The sequence below is a fragment of the Myotis yumanensis genome, unplaced genomic scaffold, assembly GCF_028538775.1.
Source record: "Myotis yumanensis isolate MYYU_CA2020_CCGP unplaced genomic scaffold, mMyoYum1.0.hap1 SCAF_11, whole genome shotgun sequence".
NCBI lineage: Eukaryota > Metazoa > Chordata > Mammalia > Chiroptera > Vespertilionidae > Myotis > Myotis yumanensis.
The window spans coordinates 37,257,004-37,282,695 of NW_027223762.1; the positions used below are offsets into that span (position 1 = coordinate 37,257,004).

General features: G+C 46.3%; 1 protein-coding gene and 1 pseudogene across 1 annotated transcript; one reads left to right on the forward strand and one right to left on the reverse strand.

The window, feature by feature from the left end:
* Positions 1 to 21: 21 nt before the first annotated feature.
* Positions 22 to 24,899, forward strand: SLC1A4 (solute carrier family 1 member 4). The gene is made up of 8 exons (XM_070429348.1): positions 22 to 767; positions 11,905 to 11,947; positions 13,935 to 13,997; positions 15,650 to 15,816; positions 18,375 to 18,608; positions 20,043 to 20,237; positions 20,535 to 20,669; positions 22,306 to 24,899. The coding sequence occupies exons 1-8, from the start codon at positions 241 to 243 to the stop codon at positions 22,541 to 22,543; spliced, it is 1,602 nt and encodes a 533-aa protein (XP_070285449.1). The 5' UTR covers positions 22 to 240; the 3' UTR covers positions 22,544 to 24,899.
* LOC139019951 (large ribosomal subunit protein eL30 pseudogene) lies at positions 5,938 to 6,304 on the reverse strand (annotated as a pseudogene).
* Positions 24,900 to 25,692: the final 793 nt, after the last annotated feature.

Here is a 25,692-nt window from a genome sequence, read left to right on the forward strand (position 1 = left end):
CCGAGGCTGGGCGTGGCGTGATCCACTTAGCCGGGAGCTCCAGCCCGCTTCCAGCGCCTCTCCTGTCCCTCCGCACACCTGTTCCTGCGCCCAGCCGGGCCGCCTCCCGAGGGATGGCTCCCAGAACCAGACACAACTAGTGGATTGCGCCAGCTCGGCCTGAGCCATTCATTCAGAGTTCAGTCTTTTACTAGAGCCCAAGTCCCTCACCTTCTCCAGCTCCGAGCTGCGGGCAACGCCATGGATAAGAGCAGTGAAACCAACGGCTACCTAGACAGCGCCCAGGCTGGGCCTGCAGCGGGGCCTGGAGCGCCCGGGCCCAGCGCAGGACGCGCGCGGCGCTGCCTCGGCTTTCTCCAGCACAACGCGCTGGTGCTGCTCACCGTGTCTGGGGTGGTGGCGGGCGCCGGCCTCGGCGCGGCGCTGCGCGGGCTGGGGCTTAGCCGCACGCAGGTCACCTATCTGGCCTTCCCCGGGGAGATGCTGCTCCGCATGCTGCGCATGATCATCCTGCCGCTGGTGGTCTGCAGTCTGGTGTCGGGCGCCGCCTCTCTGGACGCCAGCTCCCTTGGGCGCCTGGGCGGCATCGCCATCGCCTACTTCGGCCTCACCACTCTCGGTGCCTCTGCGCTCGCCGTCGCTTTGGCGTTCATCATCAAGCCTGGGTCTGGCGCGGAGACCCTTAAGTCCAGCGACCTTGGCCTGGAGGATTCGGGCTCCCCTCCGGTCCCCAAAGAGACAGTGGATTCCTTCCTCGACCTGGCCAGGTAACGACAATCCTCCCCTTCTCCCCTCCATGGAGACGCCAGCTCTTCAATTACCCTCCAGTTCATTCATAAACACACACCTTCATATACTCCTAAAGAGTTCATTCTTAATTGGTTGCTAATATTTTTAAAATTCAAAGTGATGTCTGGAGCTTTGCATGCTGACGACCCTTTTCAAACATCAGTCTTGATGCACCGGACAGTCTGAAGGAGCAGGGCCACATTTTTTTTTAGCAAGAGCCAGTCCTACCTTTAAGTGTGAGTGTGCGTTAGGGCAGAGGCAGCAGCCTCGCCTGTACTTGACTTCTTACGCTCTCTGGCTATGTTCTAACCACTCCTGGATAGCTTCACCCTATTTTCTCCAACAAAGTCCCCGAAAGCTTCCGGGCGCATTGGTTAAATTTTGCCTGTTGAGCCATCCTGGCCTGTAATCTATGGCCTTCTCTGCTTCAGCCCTTTGGCTGGGAGGAAGCTGGCAATTTTTTGAAGAGTTGGTCAGAAGACCCAAGGATAACAAGGCTGGGCTTAGGTGTGTGGGGCCCGTTGCCCAGACTAGCCTCTCCTGGGGGCTTGGAAAAGATTGCCCTCCAACCCATAGTCAGGACCACTGTACAGTATTGTGAGTTTCAAGGGGCTTTATTTGTGGGAAGATGTGAGTTCCAGAGCAGAGGGAAAGAGTCACTTTCTGTGACGCTTCCAAGTTGCCTTTCAAACCCTGAGATTAGGGTAGTTTCTCTGTTTTACCCAAGTCAGCCTCTCCTGCTTTCTCCATTAGCTCAGAGTTCACAGACGAAAAATTGCAGCCTGGAGGCATTTACTGACCTGGCCAAATGCAGCTGAGTGAGGAGCTCAGCTGGCTCCTGCTCCAGGTTTCCGATTGGGAGCCTGGTAGAGGTCTGTTTAGTCTTAAGTCACTGAGGCAAAGTTCCTCATTGCTAAGGCTGTGAAAAAACAGCAAACCCTGGGCAAAGTGACTGGACTTCCTGCTGTTTCCATTTCTCCCTCTGGAAAATGTGACAACGGTCTGCCACTGAACAGACAGAGTGTTTATTTGAAACTACAGCAATGACAACCAAAAAAATAAAAATAAAAATAAAAATCTCTGATGAGGCGGACCAGAAAGTTCATACCAAAATTTCTTCCCTAAAAGGCAGGTAGAGGTAGCCTATTAGGACTTTGATGGCATCACAGCCTTTGCTTAGTGTCTGGCAGCTTGATATTTGGAGTCTTGAGAAATCCTTAAAGTTTGGGAACTCACTTTGGTGTTGAAAACAGTCTAATGAGGTTGAGAGTGCCTTTGGCTCTTCAGTGTATCTGTCATCTGTCCCAGGAGCGAAAGCGGATATTGGGGTGAAAGGATTATTTTTTGCAAGGATCAGTGGTCCAGGGAGGGAGTTGTACCCCCATCGGAGGCTCAGTAGCATTCTCATCTCCAAGAGAGGGGCAGTGGCCAAAAACAGGGGGTGGGGTGATCTGAGGGGTCCCTTATTACCACCAGCCCCAGAAGAGATCTCTTATTTTCTGATCGTGGCTACCTAGTTTTAGATCCAAGCCCCTTTAGCTCCTGCTTCTGAAGTGAATGGTGACCCAGTATCATGGCATCATGGTCAGTGTAGGTGCAGACTTTTCAGTGACTTGGGATTACAGATACAGGGAATGACTAAAAGAACCTTGTTGGGGATAGGTAGTGTTTCATAATGTGTCCAACAGCCAACCTCATTTGATCCAGCAGCTCACAGATAAGGTGGTCTAGGTGGTGTGATCCTGTTTTACAACTGAAGAAATTGAGCTACAGAGGGATTAAGTGATTTGCTCAAGATCATGGAGTAGTTGATCAAAAGAGGGATTATAAGAACCAGGGGACTCTGGACTCCATAGTTCAGGGCTCTCTTTCTCTACCCTCCCCTCCCCCAAGTCAACATGCAATAGTAATGAAACCAGGCTCCCAGTCTAGTCCCACAGTCTCAGAAATGTTTGCTCTGGGTCAAAAGAGGAACCAGGTAAGGGTTTGACGGGGTCGAGGGAGATGGCCACTTCCTCTAAAAGGAGATGAGCCCCTTCGGTGTCGGTGAAGGAAAGCACGTGTGCAGCTGCTCAGACGTGGCTTTCACGGTGAGCAGCTTGTGAGAGGAAACAGTCCTGAGCCACATGAAAATACTTCCTGGGTCTGGAAAGACTCTGGGTAAAAATTTTAAAACTGCTTCCTTTAAGGGATCCGTACAGGTGTCCATTTTAAGTGACTCTGGGCATGTTCCTTGGCAAAGGCGGGGCGCAGTTCTTCCTGCCTGTGGGCACGTGAATGAAATGAGAATCTGCCAGTAAATACCTGAGTCATGCAGCAGGCCCTCACCTGGTCACTGCCCACAACTGAAAACACCTGGAAGGAGTGGGAAAGGTCTCTGGTGACTTCGTGCAGTGCAGGCTTTGCCAAAGTCCATGACCTTTCCTGGTCGGGGAGTGGCCCCAAATCCCACGGGGTCTCTCTGCCACAATTTCTAATTTGATTTTTGAAGCTGTAAGTACAAGTCAAAAAGAAATGAAACCAATCGATTCTCATTATGCCTTTGAGAAAATCCAGAATGCCATGACCAAGTGGTTTGATTTCCTCCCACACAATGGATTAGAAATAACAAAGGAGACGGGAGTGGGTGTGAGGTGCCTGCACTAGGAGCAAGCCCTTTGAGAGCTGAGAAAGGACAGTGGATAGTAGCTGTCAGGTGGCAGAGTTCCAGACAGTCCCTTCCTGAGCAGGCTGCAGCTTTTATACCTGAGGTCCCGGCACAATACAGGACTCTCCAAGCTGGGTGTGACCCACGACGTTTCATACAACACGAAATATTTTGGCACCAAAGACACAGAATTAGCTTATCAGGAACCCAGTCATGGTGGAAGTTCGTAGTCCCTAACAATGCTTATTTCAGAGTCCTAGGGCATGCCCGTAACTTCCTGTGCCCTGGCTTCCTCATTTTCCTAATTGGGATCATGATAGTACCTACCTCACAGAATTGCTTTGAGGATTAAATGAGTTATGTCTGGCCCAATGTATGTTTGCTCTTGTTATAAATGGAGCCATGTTACAGAGCGATTGGGGTTTACACAACGAATGGGGATGGCCCTGTTTTTACAGTTTGAAGTAAATGAGAGTAAATGGGGGGCTGGCAGAGGCGAGGGGTGGGTAGGAGAGAATGTTTGAGGGAACTCAAGGTGCCTTGCAGCTAACGTAGTCTTTAGGTATATTGGGAACCACGTGGAGCCTGGAGAAAAAGAAGTGAGCAGTGACGGACTGTTTTGGACTAATAGAATCAACACGATGGGAAATTTGGAAAATGGAGAAAAGTCAAAACTAAACACAGATTTCTGAAATGGGGCAGAAATCCTCACATGTGCTCCGTGATGTTCCAGTTTCTTTTCTCCCTGCCTTACCTGTACGGTCTCCAAAATTGGCCTCAGCTGTAGATGGAAAGCACGGAGGCAGCTGGCTTCTCAACCTTCATCTGGATGCTAAACTTTGTAGTTTTTAAATGGGAAACCAAAGACTTATCTGCAAAGGAGGCAGGTAGGACAGCTCCTGGGCTGAGGCTCTGTGTGCTCTGGCAGAAGAACCGCCCTGGGCCTTGTCTTTTGCGGAAGTATAGCAGGCGCTCCATGTGCCTGGTAAGCACCACTGAGATTTTTCCAGTTGCCCTTTATTCTAGGAGTTATGTTTTTTCTTGTGCTCATTTTATCAACAATGGACTGTGCTCTGAGTCCTTCCCTTCACCAAGGGAGGCATGAGGGACTTAATTTCCTCCCTCAAGGACTAGTGTGAATAGGATGCCTCTCAAGCTGCAAAGAACACATTTCTCAGTAGGTGCAAAGATGCAAAGAAACCTATTGGGGGATATAATATTAGCCCCTAGGTCACAGTCAAGAGAGTGAATAGTGCATACTTTCTTTTAAATGTTGGCCATGCAGGTTGTTGGATCTATGCCTACGTATCTCTATTGGCAAGATGAAGACTCTTAGCAAATCTAACAAGGATCCAAATCCATGGAGGTTTCTCAGCCAAACTACTCACTAAAATAGGAGCTTGTAATTAAAAAAAAGGTTTTAACTTGACACCATTCCTTCTACTCAGGAGACTACCCGACTAGTTCAAGTACTGAAAAGAACATGCGCCCAGAGAGACAGTGTGGGTAGTGATTGAGAGCAGACACTGATGGCAATTCCCTGGGTTTGAATCCAGCTCTACCACTTACTAGCTGTGTGGACAAGTCATGTAGCCTCTTGGTGCCTCGGTTTCCTTATCTGTAAAATAAGGCAAAAAATAGTATCTACTACCTAGACTTGTTATGAGGATAAATATTTGAGTGTCGTGCTAATATTCTAGTGTATTCCAGCCTCTCAGGCTACTTGATACAGAGAATGAATGTTGTTCTTAGCCTTATTTCCTAAAATGTCTCCCACTGCAGAGGCCCGGCATTAACCTTTCCAGCTGGAATTTAAAACTGGATGTGGGCCTTAAAAAGAGGGTGGATTACTCCCCCCCACCCCCACTGTCACAATAGTGTGAGCCCATCACCGAAGCCCTTCCTCTGCTCCCAGCCTTGTCAGGGGGTACCAGGATCAGAAGGAGCACATCCTGTTAACTGGCTGTAACAATAAACACCAGGGGTAATAAGTATCAGATGTATATAGCGTGAGCCATATCCTGTTCTAAGGAGTCTTTGAAATTTTCACAAATAGGGAAAGAATTTTGTAACTTAAAGGGAATACTCTGGAACAAAAAATACACCCAAGCAAAAGTAAATTGTTTTACATTCTTCTCATATAGAACAGGGAAATGCATACCACCCTTGACAATAGGATCAGAAGAGTAAAGAAGGAACACTGAAGTTTTGCATCCTGTGAGCTGCATGAGTCTGAACAGTACCGCTAACTAAAGTTCTACCGTCACCAGATCAACTTCGGCTCATACCAGTTTTTCTGTCTATGTATCTAGAGATTCCCACAGCTCTGGAAAGACATGCCTGTTCATTCTTTCCCAATTTGGTCTGATTTGTGTCTCTGGATTTAGTAGTATGGTCTTGGTATTTTTGCAAATGTTCTTGATTTCGACCCACTATAAGAAATATATTTTTTAACCAATATATTTTTCTGGCCAGTTTTATTAAAGAAAAATTTTGCACGATTTACTTTTCACCAGTCTGTCCTAGCATGTTTCTAATGATGTCAGAATCATCTGGATCACTGACAGCCAGTGTGCATACTCTGTAGAATTTTCCACATGCTGTGCCCAGTTCAGTATTGTTGCCACTATAGTGATGGGCACCAGTCTGGGCCAACATGGCATTGTACGCTATTTCAGATTTCCAAGGCTGGACAGGTGCTGGCAAAGATGATCAGTTTCGCTTTGCCTTCTCCGATCCCTTCAGAATTTGCTTGTCCCCCAGCATCCACTTTCCACTTTTCATAACAAGGTGGATCCTAGAGGTGATCGATTCCAGCAACATTTTTGTCTTCTTTGCAGCCACCATCTTCCTGCCTTAGGTGCAGGACAGCCCCCAATCAAAAGCAGCCACTGAGATGACTGGTGAGTGACAAGGAAGAAATACATTTAAGATTATGGCATCCAGCCCTAACCGGTTTGGCTCAGTGGATAGAGCATTGGACTGCGGATTGAAGGGTCCCAGGTTTGATTCTGGTCAAGGGCATGTACCTTGGTTGCAGGCACATCCCCAGTGGGGAGTGTGCAGGAGGCAGCTGATCGATGTTTCTAACTCTCTATCCCTCTCCCTTCCTCTCTGTAAAAAATCAATAAAATATATTTTTTTTAAAATTATTTTAAAAAAAGATTATGGCATCCATACATATGCACCCCGACCACACCCTGAAGTACCTGTTTCATAAAACAGTGTTGTAAATGTGATACGTGCTGGTTTTTTCCATTCTATCTCATGTTTTACACCTTTCATAAAATGCTGGTGAGAGCCCATACATTTGATTTCATGGACTACTGATGTTTGAGAAACTTTGGTCTAATGTGTATCTGGTCTTACGTAATTCAAGTAAATTTCTCAGGATCAAATAACAGAAAGAGGAAATATTTGAGAATTTAAACAAGATGAAGATCTCAGTAGTTAGAAGCACCCAAACAGCCAGTGAGGCTGAGTGCGGTGCAGCAGTGAGCATTGGCCTCTGATTTCCAGACTCTGATCTCTGTACTCCAGACCTGCACTGTTCAATCTGATAGACACTAGCCCCAAGAGGCTAGTTAAATTCAAATATGTCATTTAAATTTTCAATGTAAACAAAATTTAAAATTCAGATCCTCAGTAGTACTAGCCATATTTCAAGTGCTCAATAGCCACATGACTACCATATTAGCACAAATATAGAAAGTTCTATTGGACAGTGCTGGTCTCAGAGCTGTGGTGTCACCATGTGCTAACAGTGTGGGGGAGCGGAGAGGAGGGTTGAACTTGGTCACCGCTAAAATTCCTTCCAGCTCCTTATTTTAAAAGCCCGCAAAGTTATTGTGTGAATGTGAGGAGTTGAAGGAAAATGCCTAAGACAGAGCTCTGGGAAGCAGAACTGCTTGGATGATGAGCAGCTGGTCCTTGGATACAGGAGAGCTCAGGAGTAAAAAAAGTCCCGAACTCACAGCAGCGTATGTGTTTGAAAGGAGAGGGGGTGAGAAGAGTGCAGACATAACAAATCTGTAGAACTGACACTACCCGACCCTAACACTTTACAGTGATAAAGCTACTGTAATCACGACTGTGATTTTGGTGGAAGAATAGGCAAATAGATCAATGGAACAGAATAGAAAGCCAGAGATAGACTCTCATAAATATGGTCAACTGATCTTTCACAAAGGAGTAAAGGTGATACAGTGGCACAAAGATAATCTTTTCAACAGATGGTGCCAGAACAGCTGGACGTCCACAGGCAAAAAAATGAATCTGGACACAGACCCAGCACCCTTCACAAAAATTAACTCGAAATGGATCCCAGACCTAAATGTAAAATGCAAAACTGTAAAACTCCCAGGAGATAGCACAGGAGAAAAATGGCAATGACTTTTAGATACAATACCAAAGACACAGTCTGTCAGATACTTAGCTTGACTAAACCACAGCCTCAGCTCTTTGCCCCTTGGTATGGGCAGGAGGGGCCTGCTGCTCTTCTTCTTGGTCTGTGGCAAACAGAGGGACCAAGGGAAAGGAATAGGATTGTGTGGGTGCATGAAAAAAAAAGCTGAACTGTATAATCTAAAGAAAGTTCAGCCATTCCATTGAATGTAAATTTTTTTGGTTGTAAAATCCCCTTTGCCGTTAGCACTATATGTTGTTGTTGTTTTTTAACTTTTAAAGCATTTTGACTGATTTACATACAATGAAACACACCTCTTCTAAGTGTGCATTTCAGTGAGTTTTTACCAATAGAGAACTCCCTTAACCATCACCACAGTCCAGACACTGAACATTTCTGTCACCCATGACCCTTCTCAGCAATGCCCACTCTCCGCCCCTGGCCGGAGAAAGTTTTGCTTTCTGTCACTGCAGATTAGTTTTGCTTTTACTAGAGTTTCATAGTAATAGAATCATTCAGCATGTGCTTTTCTTTGTCTGGCTATGTTTGCCCAGCACAATGTTGTTGAGATTACCCAGTTGCATATATTAGTAGTTGGTTTCTTTTTATTGCCAGGTAGGATTTCATTGTGTAGGTTTATCATAATCAGTACATTCATCTGTTGGTGAATATTTGGGTTTGGGGCTATTATGTTTAAGATTAACCAGGGGTCCTCAAACTTTTTAAACAGGGGGCCAGTTCACTGTCCCTCAGACCGTTGGAGGGCCGGATTATAGTTTAAAAAAAAAAAACTATGAACAAATTCCTATGCACACTGCACATACCTTATTTTGAAGTAAAAAACAAAAGGGGAAAAAATACAATATTTGTATTTGCATGTGGCCCGCGGGCCGTAGTTTGAGGACCCCTGTTATTAACCATACAGGCCCTTTTTGCAGACATATTTTCATTTCTCTTGTAAATATCCAGAAATGGAATTGCTGGGTCATATGCTAAGTGTATGTTTAACTTTGTAAGAAACTGCAAGAACATATTGTTTTCTTCTAAGGAAATTGATTTTTTTTGGGTGGGGGGGTGACAGGGACAGGAGTTGTTGTTTTGCCTCTAGTATTGTCTGTACCTCTCTGTTCCCATTGGATTTTGTAGACTAGATACTGTAGAGCAGGGGTCCTCAAACTACGGCCCGTGGGCCACATGCAAATACAAATATTGTATTTGTTCCCGTTTTGTTTTTTTACTTCAAAATAAGATATGTGCAGTGTGCATAGGAATTTGTTCATAGTTTTTTTTTTTAAACTATAGTCCGGCCCTCCAACGGTCTGAGGGACAGTGAACTGGCCCCCTGTTTAAAAAGTTTGAGGACCCCTGCTGTAGACTGTCTGAAAACAGGTCAGTGTGTCAATGGCTGTTTGGTCTAGAAGTTCTGGGTGAGGGTCGTGGTCTATGTGGGTGAGACAGTATTGGGTTATTGCTCATGCTAAGGAGACCAGGCAGGCTAACTAGCAAAGTTTAAACAAATAGCATGTGCTCTTTGGAAGAGAGTGTATTTCAAGGCTGTCAGGAGGCTGTACTTGTACCAATTGAGGAAACTGCTAATCCTTAAGGATGCAAGGTACATCCAGCAGAAGTTGTTCCCCATAGAGATTGAGGGAGAGCTTCTAACCCAGCTCGTTCTTAACTTCCTTGCCCTCTTAGGGAGAGAACCTAGTGGCCAGCTCAGTCCTGGAACTATTGAGGGTTGTCATGCGGTGCCGGTAGAATAGGAAATCCTTGCCTCAGGACCGACTTCTGCTTCTAAGTATTATAGCATATGGAAGTGAGATACCAAACCTACCCTATAAGTTTGAAATATGTAAGAAAGGTGATTGGTGATGGAAATAACAGGCAAATGTAAGTTGCTATTCATCTATACCCTAAGAAATAGTACACATTGCTAGTCTTTTCTACCTTTTTTTTTTTAAAGTAAATATACTTGTGATAGAACTCAAATTTCTGATCACCATTTCGTAATGGTTAATTTAACTGATGATCACATTTTGTCTGCTTAAATGCAGGTGTGTACAAGCTGGTATTCTCTAAATATGTTCAAAGCAATTCTGGTTTCACAGACAAGTAAATTTGGAAAATGCTGTGTTGCAGTCTCTACATACTGGTTGTCTTGTGGAAGCCAACTTTAGTGTCATGAAATTTTCTATCTTATTAACCCTGTTGGCTAGCACACGAGTTATCTAATGCACAAATTAATAAGTTGCCCACAATTTAGCAGCTTAAAATCACACACATGCGTTATCTCACCGTATCCGTGGGGTAAGAATCCTGGCATGGCTTAGCTGAGTCTTCTGCGCCAGTCTCTTCCAGAGCTGCAAGCAGGTGTTGGCCACAGCTAAGGTCTCCTCCAAAGGCTTGACTGGAGAAGTGTTCGCTTCTGAGGTCACACAGCTGTTGGCAGAATTTGGGTCCTTGAGAAGTTCAGTCTGGGAGCCTCAGCTCCTAGTCGGCTGTTGGCCAGAGGCCACCCTCAGTTTCTTGCCAGTTGGGCCTGTCCAACATGGCAGCTTGTTTCATCAAACATGCAAGCCCAGAAGGCAGTCAAGAGAGTCTTCTCGCATGTTGGGAGCCACAATTTTATGTAACCAAATCACGAAAATGGCATCCATCACCTTTATTCCATTCTTTTGGGTAAAAGAAAGTCATAGGCCCCCACCCACACTCAACGAGAAGGTATTACACAAAGGTGTGGCTTCCAGGGACCACGTGTTTGCAGAGGTGGGTTGCAGTCAGACCGGCCTCCCTCTGAAACCAAACACATTGCAAATAGTTGCCTGGAGATTCCAGTGTTAGGCAAACAACTCAACCACAGATGTAAAAATTAGTGCGTAAATTTGGCTCACATTGTAAGGATGATCCAGAGTTGTTTACGCTCCTAGACTTATTCTTATAGGAAGTGGTAGAACAGATGGACTGTCAGTGGGATTTTCTCACATATTAAGAACAGAATCTTGCAAGAGCCTGACCCAAAGGAGGCCCTCAGAAAAACTGTTTGCACGAGTAGACTTTGGTTTCAAAACACAGCTTAGCTCAGCCCTATTGCCCTGCTTTTGTAACAATATTTTATATCCTTCATCTTGAAATGAAATTCATAAACAGAATTTACCTATTTGCATTATTCAAAACATTGATAGGACTTAACTGTAATATAAAAGTAAAAAGAGTAATTTATAATAAAAATAATGGTTTTTAATATGTAAATGCTCTAAAATGAAGTGCTTGCTTCTGAATTTAGATTCACTGTTAATGACATAGCTATAAATACAGACTGACACTTGATACCATGTGTGCAGTTAAGGACTCAGATCTTACCATTTGCCTTGGGCAATGTGATTTTTCCAGAAAGATGAACAATTCTTGGAAACATTCTGAACAAAACAAAAGAATAGTTATCCCACATTTTATACAATAGTTGCACTCCTAGAAAATTCAGAGTAGATTCAAATTAGGCAAAAACTGCCTTGTTTGGGGGTTAGTTTAGGCTCAGGTAATTATAAGGTTTCATCTGCAGGTATAAGATATTGGAAGACATGAGGGTGAGGGCCTTGGGACCGTTTATTGTACAGGACTTTGCTGTACTTAGCACAGTGAATGGCTGGCACCCGGCACTTTCCCACACACTCCCCCAATTCCAGGAATGCCCTCCAATTATTTCCACAATAAAAACACTCCCGTGGATTTCACTGTGGAGCAGCACCACCCCCCATGGAAAACCTCTGCAACAGGGCTTACCCTCTTGGGGAAAGGAAAGGGATGCAGTTCCTCTGGTTTGGTTGAGCATAAATATCAAATAGTACCCCAAAGGAGAGGAAATAAAAATTGGGGCACTCAAGTTTCTATGGTGGCCTAGCAGCTGAGGCATAGGTGGGTGTTTGGACAAGCAGAAGACCATAGTAATTGCTGGAGGTGGAGAGAGGAGGAATACTGTATGTGAGGCTGTCAGGAATGGGCAATCTTAAAGCACATACGTCGCTGAATTTTAAGAATACTGATGAAATGCTTCCTTTTCCAACAGAAACCTGTTTCCCTCAAATCTTGTGGTTGCAACTTTTAAAACGGTAAGGTTTCATGCTTTGTTAAAACTATGAACCTTTGATGGGGGTGGAGGTTGTATAAAATATTGCTATAGAATTAGGTAAGGGGTTAACAAAACTTGGTAACATTGGTCTAAGTTTTATAGATGGGCCCCTGGAATCAAACAAACAAAGCAAAACTCAACGTTTTTCTAAAATACCCCACTTGTTCCAACATCTTTTCATATCACCTGAGAAATACCTTCAGATCACATTTTGGGGCTCTCTTAAATATTTTAGAATATTTTTCAAGTATAATGTTATCTTTTTTCGGGTTATAAAGGAAGTATATGCTCATTGCAAAAAGAGTAAAAGTAAAGTACAAAAAAGTGGAAGAAAATAAAATAATCATCCATATTCACCACCTAGAGCTACCGATGAACATTTTGATATACATCCTTCAGATCTGTTTTTCTCTATGCATGCCCACATGTTTAAAAAATAATCATACTAAATATGTTGTTTGTAAACTCTCTTTTATAATTTTATTTTTAAGATTTTCCTTTTAATTTATTGGTTTTAGAGGGAGGGAGAGAGAGAAACTTCAGTTTGTTGTTCCACCTATTTATGCATTCATTGGTTGATTCTTGTATGTGCCCTGACCTGGAATCAAACCCACACCCTTGGTGTAGTATCAGGATGATGCTCTAACCAACTGAGCTACTGGCCAGAACTTTAAACTCTTTCTCAAAGCCGTATATTGTGAAGATTTTCTCACGTCAGTAAATAACCCCCCTGCACATGTTATTGGTTGTATTCCACTGTATGAGTGTACCATGATTTTACTCCATCGGTCTCTTATTGATGGACATTCAGCTTGTTTTCAGTTTTCCCTAATTTTAGCATTACTCTAAGTAACATCCCTGTGGCCATGCTTTACACAGAGAAGAAATATGAAGGTCTAGATTAGATGGACTAACCTGATTGCCCTTAATAAGCAAAGACTTTTCTGTTTCTAATTATAGCCTCTCTCTTTAAAAAACACAAAACAAATCTGCATATAAGCACAGCTGTGGCTTCATACAACATGAGGTAGGAGAAAAAGAAAAGGCATATGGGGTTTCAGTGCCTGTCACATGTGGGGTGAGTGTTGTTTTTCCTGCCGTCCTGATCACAGGACCACTGAACATCTCAGCGTGTGTGAAAGCTCCATCAGTCAAAGCTGAGAGAGACCAGAGCTCCTCAAAGGCGGGCACAGAGCAGGCCTCCGGGTCCGGGCCTCCTAACACACTGCTCTTGACAGTGCAGAAGCCAGCTGTCCTCAGAACAGGCCAGGAAGGGTGTTCCATAACAGATTCCACTCGATCGTGCCTGCTGCCACTGGGAGACACCTGTGCAGAAATATGTGCAGTCTGCTGTAGGCCAAAGCTGGAGACACGGCCTACATGGCCAACATGGCCAAAGGCTAGTGTTTCACTTTAGAGAAGTGGGTCTCCCAGAAGACTCAGCCAGGAAACACCAGCTCGCCTGACATCCTTTGTTTTGCAAAGTAGCGGCTCAGACCCATTAGAAATAGATTCTGAAAAGCAGTCATGTTCAAACAAATTCTGGAACCAAGTCGAGTATAAATAAATGAATACAAAAGACTGTAAGTATAAAAAAATAAATAATAAATAAATAAATGAATACATATAAATGGACACATGGAAAAGTGAACTTGGGCATTATGGAATCAATACCAAGGTTCTCTAAATGCTGTGAACTCTCGGGTGTTTGAAATATCAAGCTCTCAGCATGCAATTGGGCAGACCTACCAACCATTGTCCAAGGGCATAAGGACATTCTCCCTGGTTCCCTATCTAACCCAGAGGCCTCTTGAAGTACATGCTGCCTTGGTCTTAAGGTCAGGCCAACCAATGGAGCAATGCCCCCAACACTCAAGGTGAATAATGACAGACTAGCAAGAGGCTCAGCTATTCAGTCCCATCTTCCCCTGTGCACTGACAGTGATTTTTCTTTCTCTCACTCACAGTATGCAACTGATTATCAAATGGACCCCCGCAACATGAGCAATGGAAACATAACCCTTGAAAAGGTAAAGCTCTTTGTAATATCACTTGTGATGAATACTTATAAAGTAAAGAATGCTTCTTAATTGCAGGAGCCCACACAATGCATCTTTTCCCAAGCAGGGCTGAAAACTTTGGGGTTTGGGTGGGCTGTTCAAAGCACATGGTCTTGGTTTGTTTCTTTGGTTATTTACCAACATGGCCAAAGTCTAATGTCTGTAGCTTTGCAATCTTTAGTGGATCTACTTCATTGAATTGGAACTAACGTCCCCTCTCCTAAAACATCTATATATATAAAAGCCTAATATGCTAAGTGTCTGACCAATTGGTAGAACACCAGGGGGCAGACGCTCCAACCAGTAGGTTAGCTTGCTGCTGGGGTCTGGTCGATTGGGACTGGGCAAGACGAGCTGGACACACCCTGGAGCCCTCCTGCGGTCCCTCCCCAGCCAGCCAATCTCCCACGGTCCCTCCTCGGCCAGCCGGCCCCCATTGGCCCCAATGATCGCCGGCCAGGACAAGGGACCCTACCGGTGCACGAATTCATGCACCAGGCCTCTAGTATTTTATAACACCCTTCTGCTATCCTGAAATATCATTAATAGGTGATTTACCCTACCCCCTACACCTAGAACTTGTTCTAGGGGCTTAACTTACTCTAGCCATTATTCATTCACGCATATATTTTTGAGTACCTATTGTTTCCCAGACACTGAGCAGGAAGGGACAAGGGACCTCAAAGATTATTCAGTCCAGCCCCAGAACTGTCTGGGAAGAAGGGGGTACTTTGCCTTTTTCCACATATATACCTCCTCAGGGCTGAGGGACTCTGAGTACTACCCGCCTTTCTGTGATTGAAGGAAAAGTTCCACTTAAAAAAGAAAGTTGAAAGCTACGAATTAAATCCAATTCACGTCATCTTGCAGATGAAGAGCCTGAGGCTCAGAGAAGTTATTTAATGCCAGAGCCGGGACTAGAAGTCAGACTAGAACTCTGGTAAAAATGCTCTTTGTGCTTTTCACCATGCTGACCGGCATGTTTCCTGTTCAGAATTTCACAATGTGTTTGATGGAGTAAAATGCCTGCCTAACATATACTTGCAGCCGTGAGATTCAGCATTACTGGAAAATAAAGAGTGCATTTTACCTATACATTTAAAGTCAGTGATTTAGGAACAAATATCCTGAAGAGATCCATGTCAATCCTGAAAAATCTCGGGACTTTCATCAGCTCAGAGGCCATCCTAACAGCTTGGCAGCAAAGAATTATTGACATTTAGGAGGTGAAGGTATAGGCATCAATTCTTGATCTGAAGGAACTTTTCAGCAACAAGCTCTTCTTTTAAAAGCAACCCTTTGAAGTGATTGTTTGTTCAACCTCTACCTGAATATATCCAGTAACAGGGAGCTCACTGCTTTCTGCTTCAATCCATGCCGCCTTTGAACAGCTTTTAGAGTTAGCAACTAGGTGAAATTTTTGTTGACTTTCTGTATTCTTACACTCCATCTCCCTCTTGACTTTCCTACCCCTTGATTTGCGAAATCACTTAAGGTTAAAGAAAATACAAACCTTTTCTCATTCTGGGTATAGTGTTTCAGCCTGGTGGAGACACAAAGCAAATGCATCTTTACAATCATATGTTGTAAACTTGGACCCTGTGTCCACTCTGATCCTGCAGATCCCATTTGGCACCGAGATCGAAGGGATGAACATTCTGGGATTGGTCCTTTTTGCCCTCATGTTAGGAGTGGCCCTAAAGAAACTAGGCTCTGAAGGAGAAGAGCTCATCCGTTTCTTCAATGCCTTCAACGAGGCGACGATGGTGCTGGTGTCATGGATTATGTGGTGAGTCTTGCTGCCCTCCCCACTGCTGCCAACCCTCCCTCTTATCTCTCCTCCATCCGGAAAAGAACCTGACTCTGCTGTTCTAGGTCACCTCTGGGTCACCACCTGGCCCAGGGCTCTGTATGTGGTTGATGCATCCCCAGGTGGGTCCTGGTGTGATAGAGGTGGAGGCAGTTTCCCCTGCTGTCCAGGACCTCAGAGAATCAGGCATGTACCATAGTTACCAGTTATTTCTTCAGCACCCACAGTGACCCCTTATGGTTCTACTAGAGACCCGGTGTATGGATTCATGCACCAGTGGGGTCCCTCAGCATGGCCTGCAGGGATCGGGCCGAAATCAGCTCTCCAACATCCCCCAAGGGGTCCCTGATTATGAGAGGGCGGTTCTCAGGTGACGCACCCCAGAATCAGGCTCCCTCCTCTCTGGTTCCTCTAGGGTGCGTCACCCTAGAACCACAGCTGCCAAGTCACCACAGCTCAGCAGCTCCTGCATTGAGCATCTGCCCCCTGGTGGTCAGTGTGCATCATAGCTACCGGTCAAACGATCGGACGGTCGCTTAGGCTTTTATATATATAGATCATCAGTGATCTACTTATGGGTTCACACCATCATCCCATATTATATGTGATGCCCATATCATCTTGTGGAGCAATGAATTCCATAAGTTTGCTATCTGCTCTGTGAAATAAGGCTTATTTATCTTAAACTGATAGACCTAAAGCTTCAGAGGGGCCCTTTACTATCGTATTTCACTACATGGAGGACAGATTCATGCATATGTAAACTTGGAATAGTCTTTTTTTTTTTTTTAACCTAAATGTTTCTGTAGGTAGTATCGATGAAAGTGTAATTGTTTAATACAAAATTATTAGATTGATTTTTGGCTAAAAGGTAAAATTTTGACCTGATCCCTCAGAAATTATACTAATTCCAGTGGCCATCCCTCGTCAGCTTCATCCTGCTGTTTCACTCAAGCCAGATTTCTGTGGATTTTAGTGTCTATCCATTCATTGTCAGGAAACTAGTTTATCCTTTCATGCACAAAGCATTTTCCTAACTGTCAATCCTTAAATGTCCCAGGACTTCTCTCTCTCAATGGCATTGAGGTGGCACCTGAACTGACCAAATTCCAGGAGAGAAGCCTGGAATTTGGTAGGAAAGTTTGGAATTGGGTGGGAGGCCAAGTCCAAAGCCCCCACTGGTGGTGTTTCTTTTGCTCAACCAAATTTTCTTGCTCAACCAACATTCCAGAGGCTGACTCTTATCATTGCAAACATGACACTTTGTTCGTATGACTGTTGTTCTGGGGAGAGAAATAGTTCCAGGAAGGAAAAAGTGTTGTCATCACAGGTCAGTTCCTTTCCTGGGTTTTTTTGTTTGTTTTCTGTTGTTTATTTTGTCTAAAATCTTCCCAAAATTTGGATTAAAAGAAAAGACATGGTCACTGATAGTGACTAGTAACCACTACACAGAGGTAGGTCTCCTGCCAGGTCCTGCCCCCAGCCTTCACTTTTTTTCCCTAATGAAGTATTACTTATGGAAAAGTACTTAAAACATGTGCACAACTTAATGAATTATCACTATCACAAAGCAAACACTCATCCAGATCAAGAAACAGAACTTGCCAGCACTTTCAGAGGTCGCTCTTGTGCCCCTCCAACCGCTGCCCCCTCTCTCCATCTGAAGAAGGAACTGAACTGACTTCTAACCCTGTAGACCTGAAAGGTCACAGTTTTGATTCCAGTCAGGGCACATGCCCAGGTTGCAGGCTCGATCCCCAGTAGGGGGCATGTAGGAGGCAGCCAATTGATGTTTGGTTCTTACATCACTGTTTCTCTCCCTCTCCCTCTCTGTCTAAAAATCAATTTTTGAAAATCTTTTAAAAATAAATAAAATTTATCAAAAAAAGCCAATGGTTATAAAATTCTTCCTCAGTTTAGATTAAATTCAAGACAACTGACTTTGGTTCTTTGCAGCTCCCCTGGTTTGCTCCTTCCCTTCCTTCCTCTCGTCCTGCCATTAAAAAATATCTTCCCGCTCCGGGAGTGTCCCCAGAGGGTCATTGTTAATGACTTTCTCCCACAGAATCATGTTTTCCAAATCACAAAGAATGTTAAACCTCACAAAAATCCCAGCTTCGTCTCAGTTCTACGAAATAGGTACTAGTCTTTTGTGTTGCTAAGTTTTCAGAACAAGCCTGAGCAAAGCCAAAAGTCAAACTACATTCCCAGAGGCTTTGATCTCGAGCAGTTCCTTGCCTTTCCACTTGGGAGTCCCTGTGGTTGGTGACATCCATCTGTGAAGAACATCATATCCAAGGGGAAAGAAGCCTGGGTTCTGATCCTGACTCCGTTACCCATGGAGATGTATCATGTCAATTTTACTCAGTTTCACAGCCTGTAAAATGGGCCCATCCCTTTCATTCTCAGAATCCTCCTAGGGGGGAGATGAAGGCCGCCTCGTTGAAAGTCCCTGTGTTGAGTGGGGAAGGGCCTGTGTCTCCCAGCCCCTACATCACATCACTCTTACTGACAAGTACCTTGTGCTCATGCCCTAGGTATGTACCTGTGGGCATCATGTTCCTGGTTGGAAGCAAGATTGTGGAAATGAAGGACATTGTCGTGCTGGTGACCAGCCTTGGGAAATATATCTTTACATCTATGTTGGGCCATTTTATTCATGGAGGAATTGTTCTGCCGCTTATTTACTTTGTTTTCACACGAAAAAACCCATTCAAGTTCCTCCTGGGCCTCCTCACGCCATTTGCGACAGCATTTGCCACCTGCTCCAGGTGAGTGGGTTTCGGGAGCCCTTGATGGCTCTGAGCTGTGTTGATATGAAACCACATGAGCCCAATGGTAGATGCACAGCTGGCATCTTAACATATTTCATTCTTTGAAAACTCTTAATTGGTCTTATTTGTTGTGTTATCAGCCCCACGGCTCTTAGGGAAATGGACTTCTGGGATTGCCAAAATGAGGAATTGCCTTATTTCTTCTTCTTCTGGCTCCTTGACAGTCAACCTGATCGTTATTTAGGCGATAGGAACTGTGGGTCCTCACCCTAATTAATAAGCCCTTTGCCTGAGTAAAAGAAAGTAGCCACTTAACTCAAAATGCATTGCAGGGAAGTTGCTAGAATGTTACCTGTCCAGCTCTCCCTCTGGATGCATGACTAGAAAATAAGACCAAGGCATCATGGTGAGGGATGCCTGCTCAGCTCTCTAAGATTATCTAATTTAGCCAAAACCGGTTTGGCTCAGTGGATGGAGCGTCAGCCTGCGGACTGAAGGGTCCCGGGTTCGATTCCGGTCAAGGGCATGTACCTGGGTTGCTGGCACATCCCCAGTGGGAGATGTGCAGGAGGCAGCTGATCGATGTTTCTCTCTCATCGATGTTTCTAACTCTCTATCTCTCTCCCTTCCTCTCTGTAAAAAATCAATAAAATATATTAAAAAAAAAAAAAAAAAAAAAGATTATCTAATTTAGCATAAAAGATGTACCTGTCGTTATTGGAAATCTTCCCCCCCCCCAAAAAAAAGAAAGGTGGGGGGCTTTCTAAATACATTAAAGAAAACTTTCCAAGGATGGCAGCACGTTGTTTCACTCTCATGTTTAGCTTTTGCCTCTCTACCGCATGCTTCCTCCCATCCTGAAGGGCTAGTCATATGACCAGGTTGTGGTGGTACAAAGGATTGGGGAGGCGAGGTTCTCTGGCTTCGACAGAAACAAACCTGCTCCTCAGCTGCGCCAGCCACCCTCCTCTGAGGCCGCAGAGGCCGCTGGAGAGAACAGGTTTCGTTTACCCAGTTATCTGTGAACACAGTTACTCTTTCCAAATTCTCAGAGCCATTTCTGCTTCTTGGGGGTGGGGGTGGGGGAGGTGGAATTCAAGAGAGGAGGTGCACATATGGAGTCAACAGTTCTTTGTTCTCTTGAGAACCTTTTGTACCACAAGGTCAAGTGTGGTTCTTGAGAAATTTGGAACAGGTGCATCCAGGTAAGCAACACAGCAGGTCAATGTGAGTCGGGTTCTGAATGCTTCGGGAGTTGACAAAAACCCACGTTGTGACAGAAACTTTGAAGCCGTTGTGATTTTCCTTGTATTCCGGGGGAGAAGGCCAGAAACGAGGGTGGTGCTCGTGGTTCCGTTCCAGGGCCTGAGCCGAGCGGTCTGTTGCCCTTGGAAGCACTGTTCTCAGGGTCGGTTGTTTCTCCATTTCCAGCTCAGCAACCCTTCCCTCCATGATGAAGTGTATCGAAGAAAACAACGGTGTAGACAAGGGGATCAGCAGGTTCATTCTCCCCATCGGGGCCACCGTGAACATGGACGGCGCGGCCATCTTCCAGTGCGTGGCCACCGTGTTCATCGCCCAGCTCAACAACGTCGAGCTGAAGGCAGGGCAGATCTTCACGATTCTGTGAGTTCATTCCTCCCTCCTAACTCTAGGCCTGGGTCAGAACCTGAGGGATTTCTTGTGTTTTCCTTTGAAAAATCCTGCTATGTACCAATCTGGACAGGACACAGCGTCTCATTTATGAAATGAGCACAGTGTGAATCCATTACTTGGAGAGAGTGCATTGTCTCTCGCAGGCTCATTGGGTGGAATCTAGGATCACGTGGTTTTCCGTTGCCGCGCCATGGCTGCCATGTTCTGCATTTCTCTGTGCCCCCTCCATGCTCTGTGTTCATGGTGACCCTGCTGTGCCATCCCTAGAGTGACAGCCACGGCGTCCAGTGTTGGAGCGGCAGGCGTGCCGGCCGGAGGGGTCCTCACCATCGCCATTATCCTGGAGGCCATTGGGCTGCCCACTCGTGATCTCTCTCTGATCCTGGCTGTGGACTGGATTGTGTAAGTAGCAAGTCCTAAGGGCATCGAACAAAGGAAAGTCTGTATTGAGCTCCCTAGGGGCTTGGCACTCCCCTGGACCTGAGGCGTGTGGAGAAACTTCAAACGTGCTCCCTGCTTGTGAAAGAGCCCACAGTTGAGCTGGCAAGACAAAACTTAGAGCTAGGAAAAGTTAACAACATGAGTCAGAGGCTCATGAATGACCATGAAATATTATTACCGAGAACTTGCTTAGAGCATCCGGGAAAGCATGGGTCGCAGGCCCCGGGGGACGGGGGGAGAGGGGGGTGGGCAATAAAATCTGTGGAAGGTGTTGGTTCCGTAGGAGTCATAGCCATGGGTGCAGTGAGCCTTTGGGAATGATAGTCCTTGGCCAGAAATGCCCAGAGAGTGATTTCTGTGAGGAGAGGGAAGATGATCCCGGTTAATGGGAATGCCTTGGGCTCGGGGGAGGAGGTGTAGGAAGGAGGTGTGATTCGGACGGCCATCGGCAGAGCTCCTGTAGACACAGAACAGTTTCTGAATGTTGATTTCTTGAGTTGCGTGATACCTTTTTCAGGTAGGGGCGATACCTATTTTATAGGGAAGGTTAGCTGAAGTACTAGTGTTGGACAGCAGAGCATGTGGATAAGAAAATGAGCCTTAGAGTCCAGGCACCTGGGTTCAAATCCCAGCTTTGCCATTACTAGCTGTGTGACAGGACTGTTTGCTCACCTGTGAAATGGGAATAATAATAGAACCTGCACCAGAATTGTGGTGGAGATTGAGTTCGCAGATGCGCAGCGCATGGGAGAGCTCCAGGCCCGTGAGAAAGCACAGCACTTCCTGTGAGCTCCAGGGAGGGAGGACGGTTATCGGGCTAATCCAGGGGAAGACAGGCTTCTGGAAAGGCCAGTGCTATTCTCTGTGAGGGGGTGTTGCCACGGCCACGGAGTGCATCTGGAGACTGACATTCAGCAGAGATGCAGTGTTGAAATGAGTAGGGGAACAACTGGACACAAAACCATATCTACACTATCCTCCATCTCGGCTCTATGTAACTTAGATGATGGCGCCTGTTACACCCAAAATACATGCATAGAAAGAGACTGGAAGGAAACGATCAAGATGTCAGTGCTGGCTCACTCAGAGTTGTCAAGTGGGGTGACTGTTGTTTTCTACTTTATATTTATCTTCCCCCCCCCCAAGTTTTCTACAATGAGTATCTATTACTTTTATAAGAAAAAAAATTACAAGAAAGTCCACCTAGACTGCAGTGGTTCTCAACCTGTGGGTCGCGACCCCTTTGGGGGTTGAACGACCCTTTCACAGGGGTCGCCTAAGACCATCGGAAAACACATATATAATTACATATTGTTTTTGTGATTAATCACTATGCTTTAATGATGTTCAATTTTTAACAATGAAACTGGGGGTCACCACAACATGAGGAACTGTATTAAAGGGTCGCGGCATGAGGAAGGTTGAGAACCACTGATAAAGTGAAGCCTTATGCCCTTAGGAACATACACTCTGGGAAAGAGCAGGGGCCCCGGAGGGTCACAGCTTCCCCGTGGCCTTGGCCCCTGTGACGGGGCTGCCCCCAGGTGGCTGCTGCCGGTGGCATTGGCTGGACCGCCTACCTTTCCTTTCCCACCAGGGACCGGACCACCACCGTGGTGAATGTGGAGGGGGACGCCCTGGGCGCCGGCATTCTCCACCACCTGAATCAGAAGGCCATGAAGAAAGGGGCGCAGGAACTGAGCGAGGTGAAAGTGGAAGCCATCCCCAACTGCAAGTCAGAGGAGGAGACGTCACCGCTGGTGACACACCAGAACCCGGCGGGCGGCCCTGCTGCCAGCGCCATGGAACTGGAATCCAAGGAGTCGGTTCTGTGATGGGGCTGGGCTTCCAGCTTGCCTGCCATCGGTCATGCCCACCCTGTCCGTCCAGCCACCGGGCACCGGGCTTCGCCCACCGCCCTCACCGACTTTAGCCTCCGGGCAATGACCCAATCACCGGTTTGAGGATCACTTCTCAGCACAGGCAGTGGGCTTCCCAGCCAGAACTGCTTCCTGGGGACTAGGACACTGACATTCAGCTTGATCCCCGTCTAGATGCAACCATGTGCGCGCACCCGGGTCTGTCTGAAACACGCCATGGAGCTGCCAGGCTCGGGGAAACAACAGGCTCGGTCAAAGCTTGGGAACACGCAGATGTGCCCTTCACTGCACCCAGTCACTGCGGTGGGTGCTTTCCAGGCAAACTTAGGGGGTTTGCAGTCTTCTGTCACATTGCCTTGCGAGCCTTAGTGATTGGAAAATTCCCAAATTCTTCGCCTTGAATGGAATTCGCTGAGCTGGGACTCCGGGTGTTAGAGTTTGTGCTTACAATTAGGTACAGCTGGCTTCTGGTTCAAGGGTTGTTGGTGGACTGGCCTGCTGCACATTGTCAAGTTAGAAATACTCCAGATGGTGGTAGGGCTGCTGGCTTCTCTGGTCAGAGGCATTGAGTAAACTGTTAAGTGCTGAGATCAAAGAAAGGAGCAGGAATGCAGCCTGCAGGGGAAAGGGAAGCATCTTAACCACGACAGGATGCGCACACACACACACACATTCCCATTCTCCTCCCAGCCCTGGGGAAGTTTGCAGCTTCGTGACCTGGGCCTCTGACAACACTATAGCTTCCTCGCCATCCACTCTGCTGCAGGACCCTGGTTGGTTTCTCAATCTACTATTTTTTGTTGTTAATCCTCCTGAAGGTCTATCCCCCTTCCTTCCCCCCGCCCCCCCCCCACCCCACTGATTTTTTTAGAGAGAGTGGAAGGGAGGGGGTAAGACAGAGACACATCAATTGGTTGCCTCCCACACTCACCCCAACCAGGGCCAGGGATCAAGCCTGCAACTGAGGTACGTGCCCTTGACCGGAATCAAACCCGGGCCCTTTCGGTCTATGGGCTGACATTCTTACCACTGAGCCAAAACGGCCAGAGATATTTTTATTTTTATTTTTTTTTACCTAAGTGATACCTCTCTCCAAAGCCCTTGGTCTCCTGGTGAAGACAACTTTTATGAGCGGGGCTTTGCTTTCTGTGCATTAGCCACTTCCTCACGCCGCTCGTTCTCTGTGTACTTTCTCCACAGCATCAGAGGCAGCCTCTCCTAGGTCCTCCAAGATTTCATGAACTAGCCATCTCCCCTGTCATTGCATTTCCAGGTACCGGCTTCCCTGTGACTCCCAGGCCCAGGCCCCGTTTCTGCCACCCCATCAACCGGCCATCAAAGCTCCCAAACGTTCACCCCCGGCCATTCCCTTGTTTTCCCTGTTGCTGTGGTTTCGCTGTCACCCAGGCCCTGCAGAAGGGACACATGCCTTTGTGATGTGTGTTCCATTGCGATGAGTATGGGTGGATGGGACAGAGACGGTCAAACTCCTCTGTTATAAAATCAGAGGCCTGAGCCTAAGCAGAAGGGGTGGGTTGGGGAGGAGCCATGAGGCACAGAGCTGACCCAGCTCCCCCAAATCTTTAAACCAGTGAAGCCACGCCCCTTTCCTGTGACGCCTGGAGTGATCAGGAACTGAGCTGAGGTGTCTCAAAACCTTTACCCCCTGGCTAGAGCTTGCTGATACCCTTCTGTTTTCAGAGGGGGAGACAATCACATTGATTATAAACGGCAAATGGACATTCACTGCTTCTAAGGCTTTAGCATAGTTCGTCTTTCCCTCTTCCACAGATTTATGGCTGTATGTGCACACACATGTGTATGTGTGTGTGTGTATATATTGTTTGAGCTCCAATCCAGGCACGTTTGAGTTTGGATAGAGGTGACCTACTGCAAGTTGAATGGCTTTGGCATCCTGATTTTCCTGTTTCTAATGGTGAATTCCACAAAACAAGGACATTAGAGCTGCGCAGTGAGACCCAGTGACTGCAGGTTGTCTATGCTGTACCTGGAAATGCAGTACAGAGAGTGCGCGGCCTGAAACAGGGTTCTTCCCGATGGTGATCACCCCCTCCCCTGCGAGGGAGTAGGTGCTGTTTTTCTGTCTGTTTCTCCGTGCACAAGAGCAATCAGACCAGGAGTGACCTGGCTGGGAAAAGTCCCACTTTCTCACTGTCTGAAGATGTCTCCCCCACGATTCTCTTGTAACTCGTCGTAAATACTGTTCCGGTACCATTCATCTCTGTTTTGTATGTATGACATTTGCCTTAAACATAGCAGTCTTCAACAATGAATACAGGGTTTCTACGAGGATCTGCGTTCCTTTCTTCCTTTCTTGTGTTTTGAACTGGCATATACCGATGGAGCTCTTACTAGGCAAGGACCTGTGGGTGACTGAGGTGACTTATTTTCTAGCTGTTGGCCAGCAGGACCCCTGAGGCAGGTAGGCCCGCTCAGGTGAGCAAAGCTGCTGCAGGGCCGTCACTGATTTGGCTTCCGGCTGGTGATGGCCAGCTGCTTCTGGGCGTCTCCCATTCAACACTAGCAGGGCTCTTGCGAAAAGCGGGCAGTTTTGCCACCTACCTCCATAAAGTTAAGGTTTGTTAGGACAACTAGCTCAGCGGGCCTGAATTACTCAGAAGGTCCCTGCATCAGGCAGCTGCCCGAGCCTCTACCATCACCACCACACCCAGCCCATTCTTTTATGTATAATCCCGTTTTAAGTGACACCACATTCCAGCACAATTAGGGAATTAGAAACCTCTCATAATGAGATTATCCTACAAACTCACGCTGGAGGCTAGTTTCCACTCCCTGGGGCTCCTGATGAAACAAGTCCTCATTCTGGCCAGGACATTTCCAGCTCTTCATACTGTACAGACAATATGATTTTAATTTCTGGGCAAGGCCCAAAGGGACAAGGAGGGAGTTTGCCCAGATCAAGGGCCTGATGGGGCTTGTTGCTAATGAAATTTAGGTTCCCAGCTGCCCTGATTCTCTGTTATGGAGAGTGTTTGGAGGCTGAGATGAGTACTCGCTGGTTCAGCTTTCACACGGCCATATCAAGAGGAGCAGTTCTGTAAGCTGCCTCTTCCAGGTTCGCA

Coding starts and splice junctions, on each gene's coding strand:
- SLC1A4 (XM_070429348.1), top strand. CDS start 241: ATGGATAAGAGCAGTGAAACCAACGGCTACCTAGACAGCGCCCAGGCT. Junction 11,948..13,934: donor TGGTTGCAACTTTTAAAACG/GTAAGGTTTCAT, acceptor TCTCACTCACAG/TATGCAACTGATTATCAAAT. Junction 15,817..18,374: donor CTGGTGTCATGGATTATGTG/GTGAGTCTTGCT, acceptor CTCATGCCCTAG/GTATGTACCTGTGGGCATCA.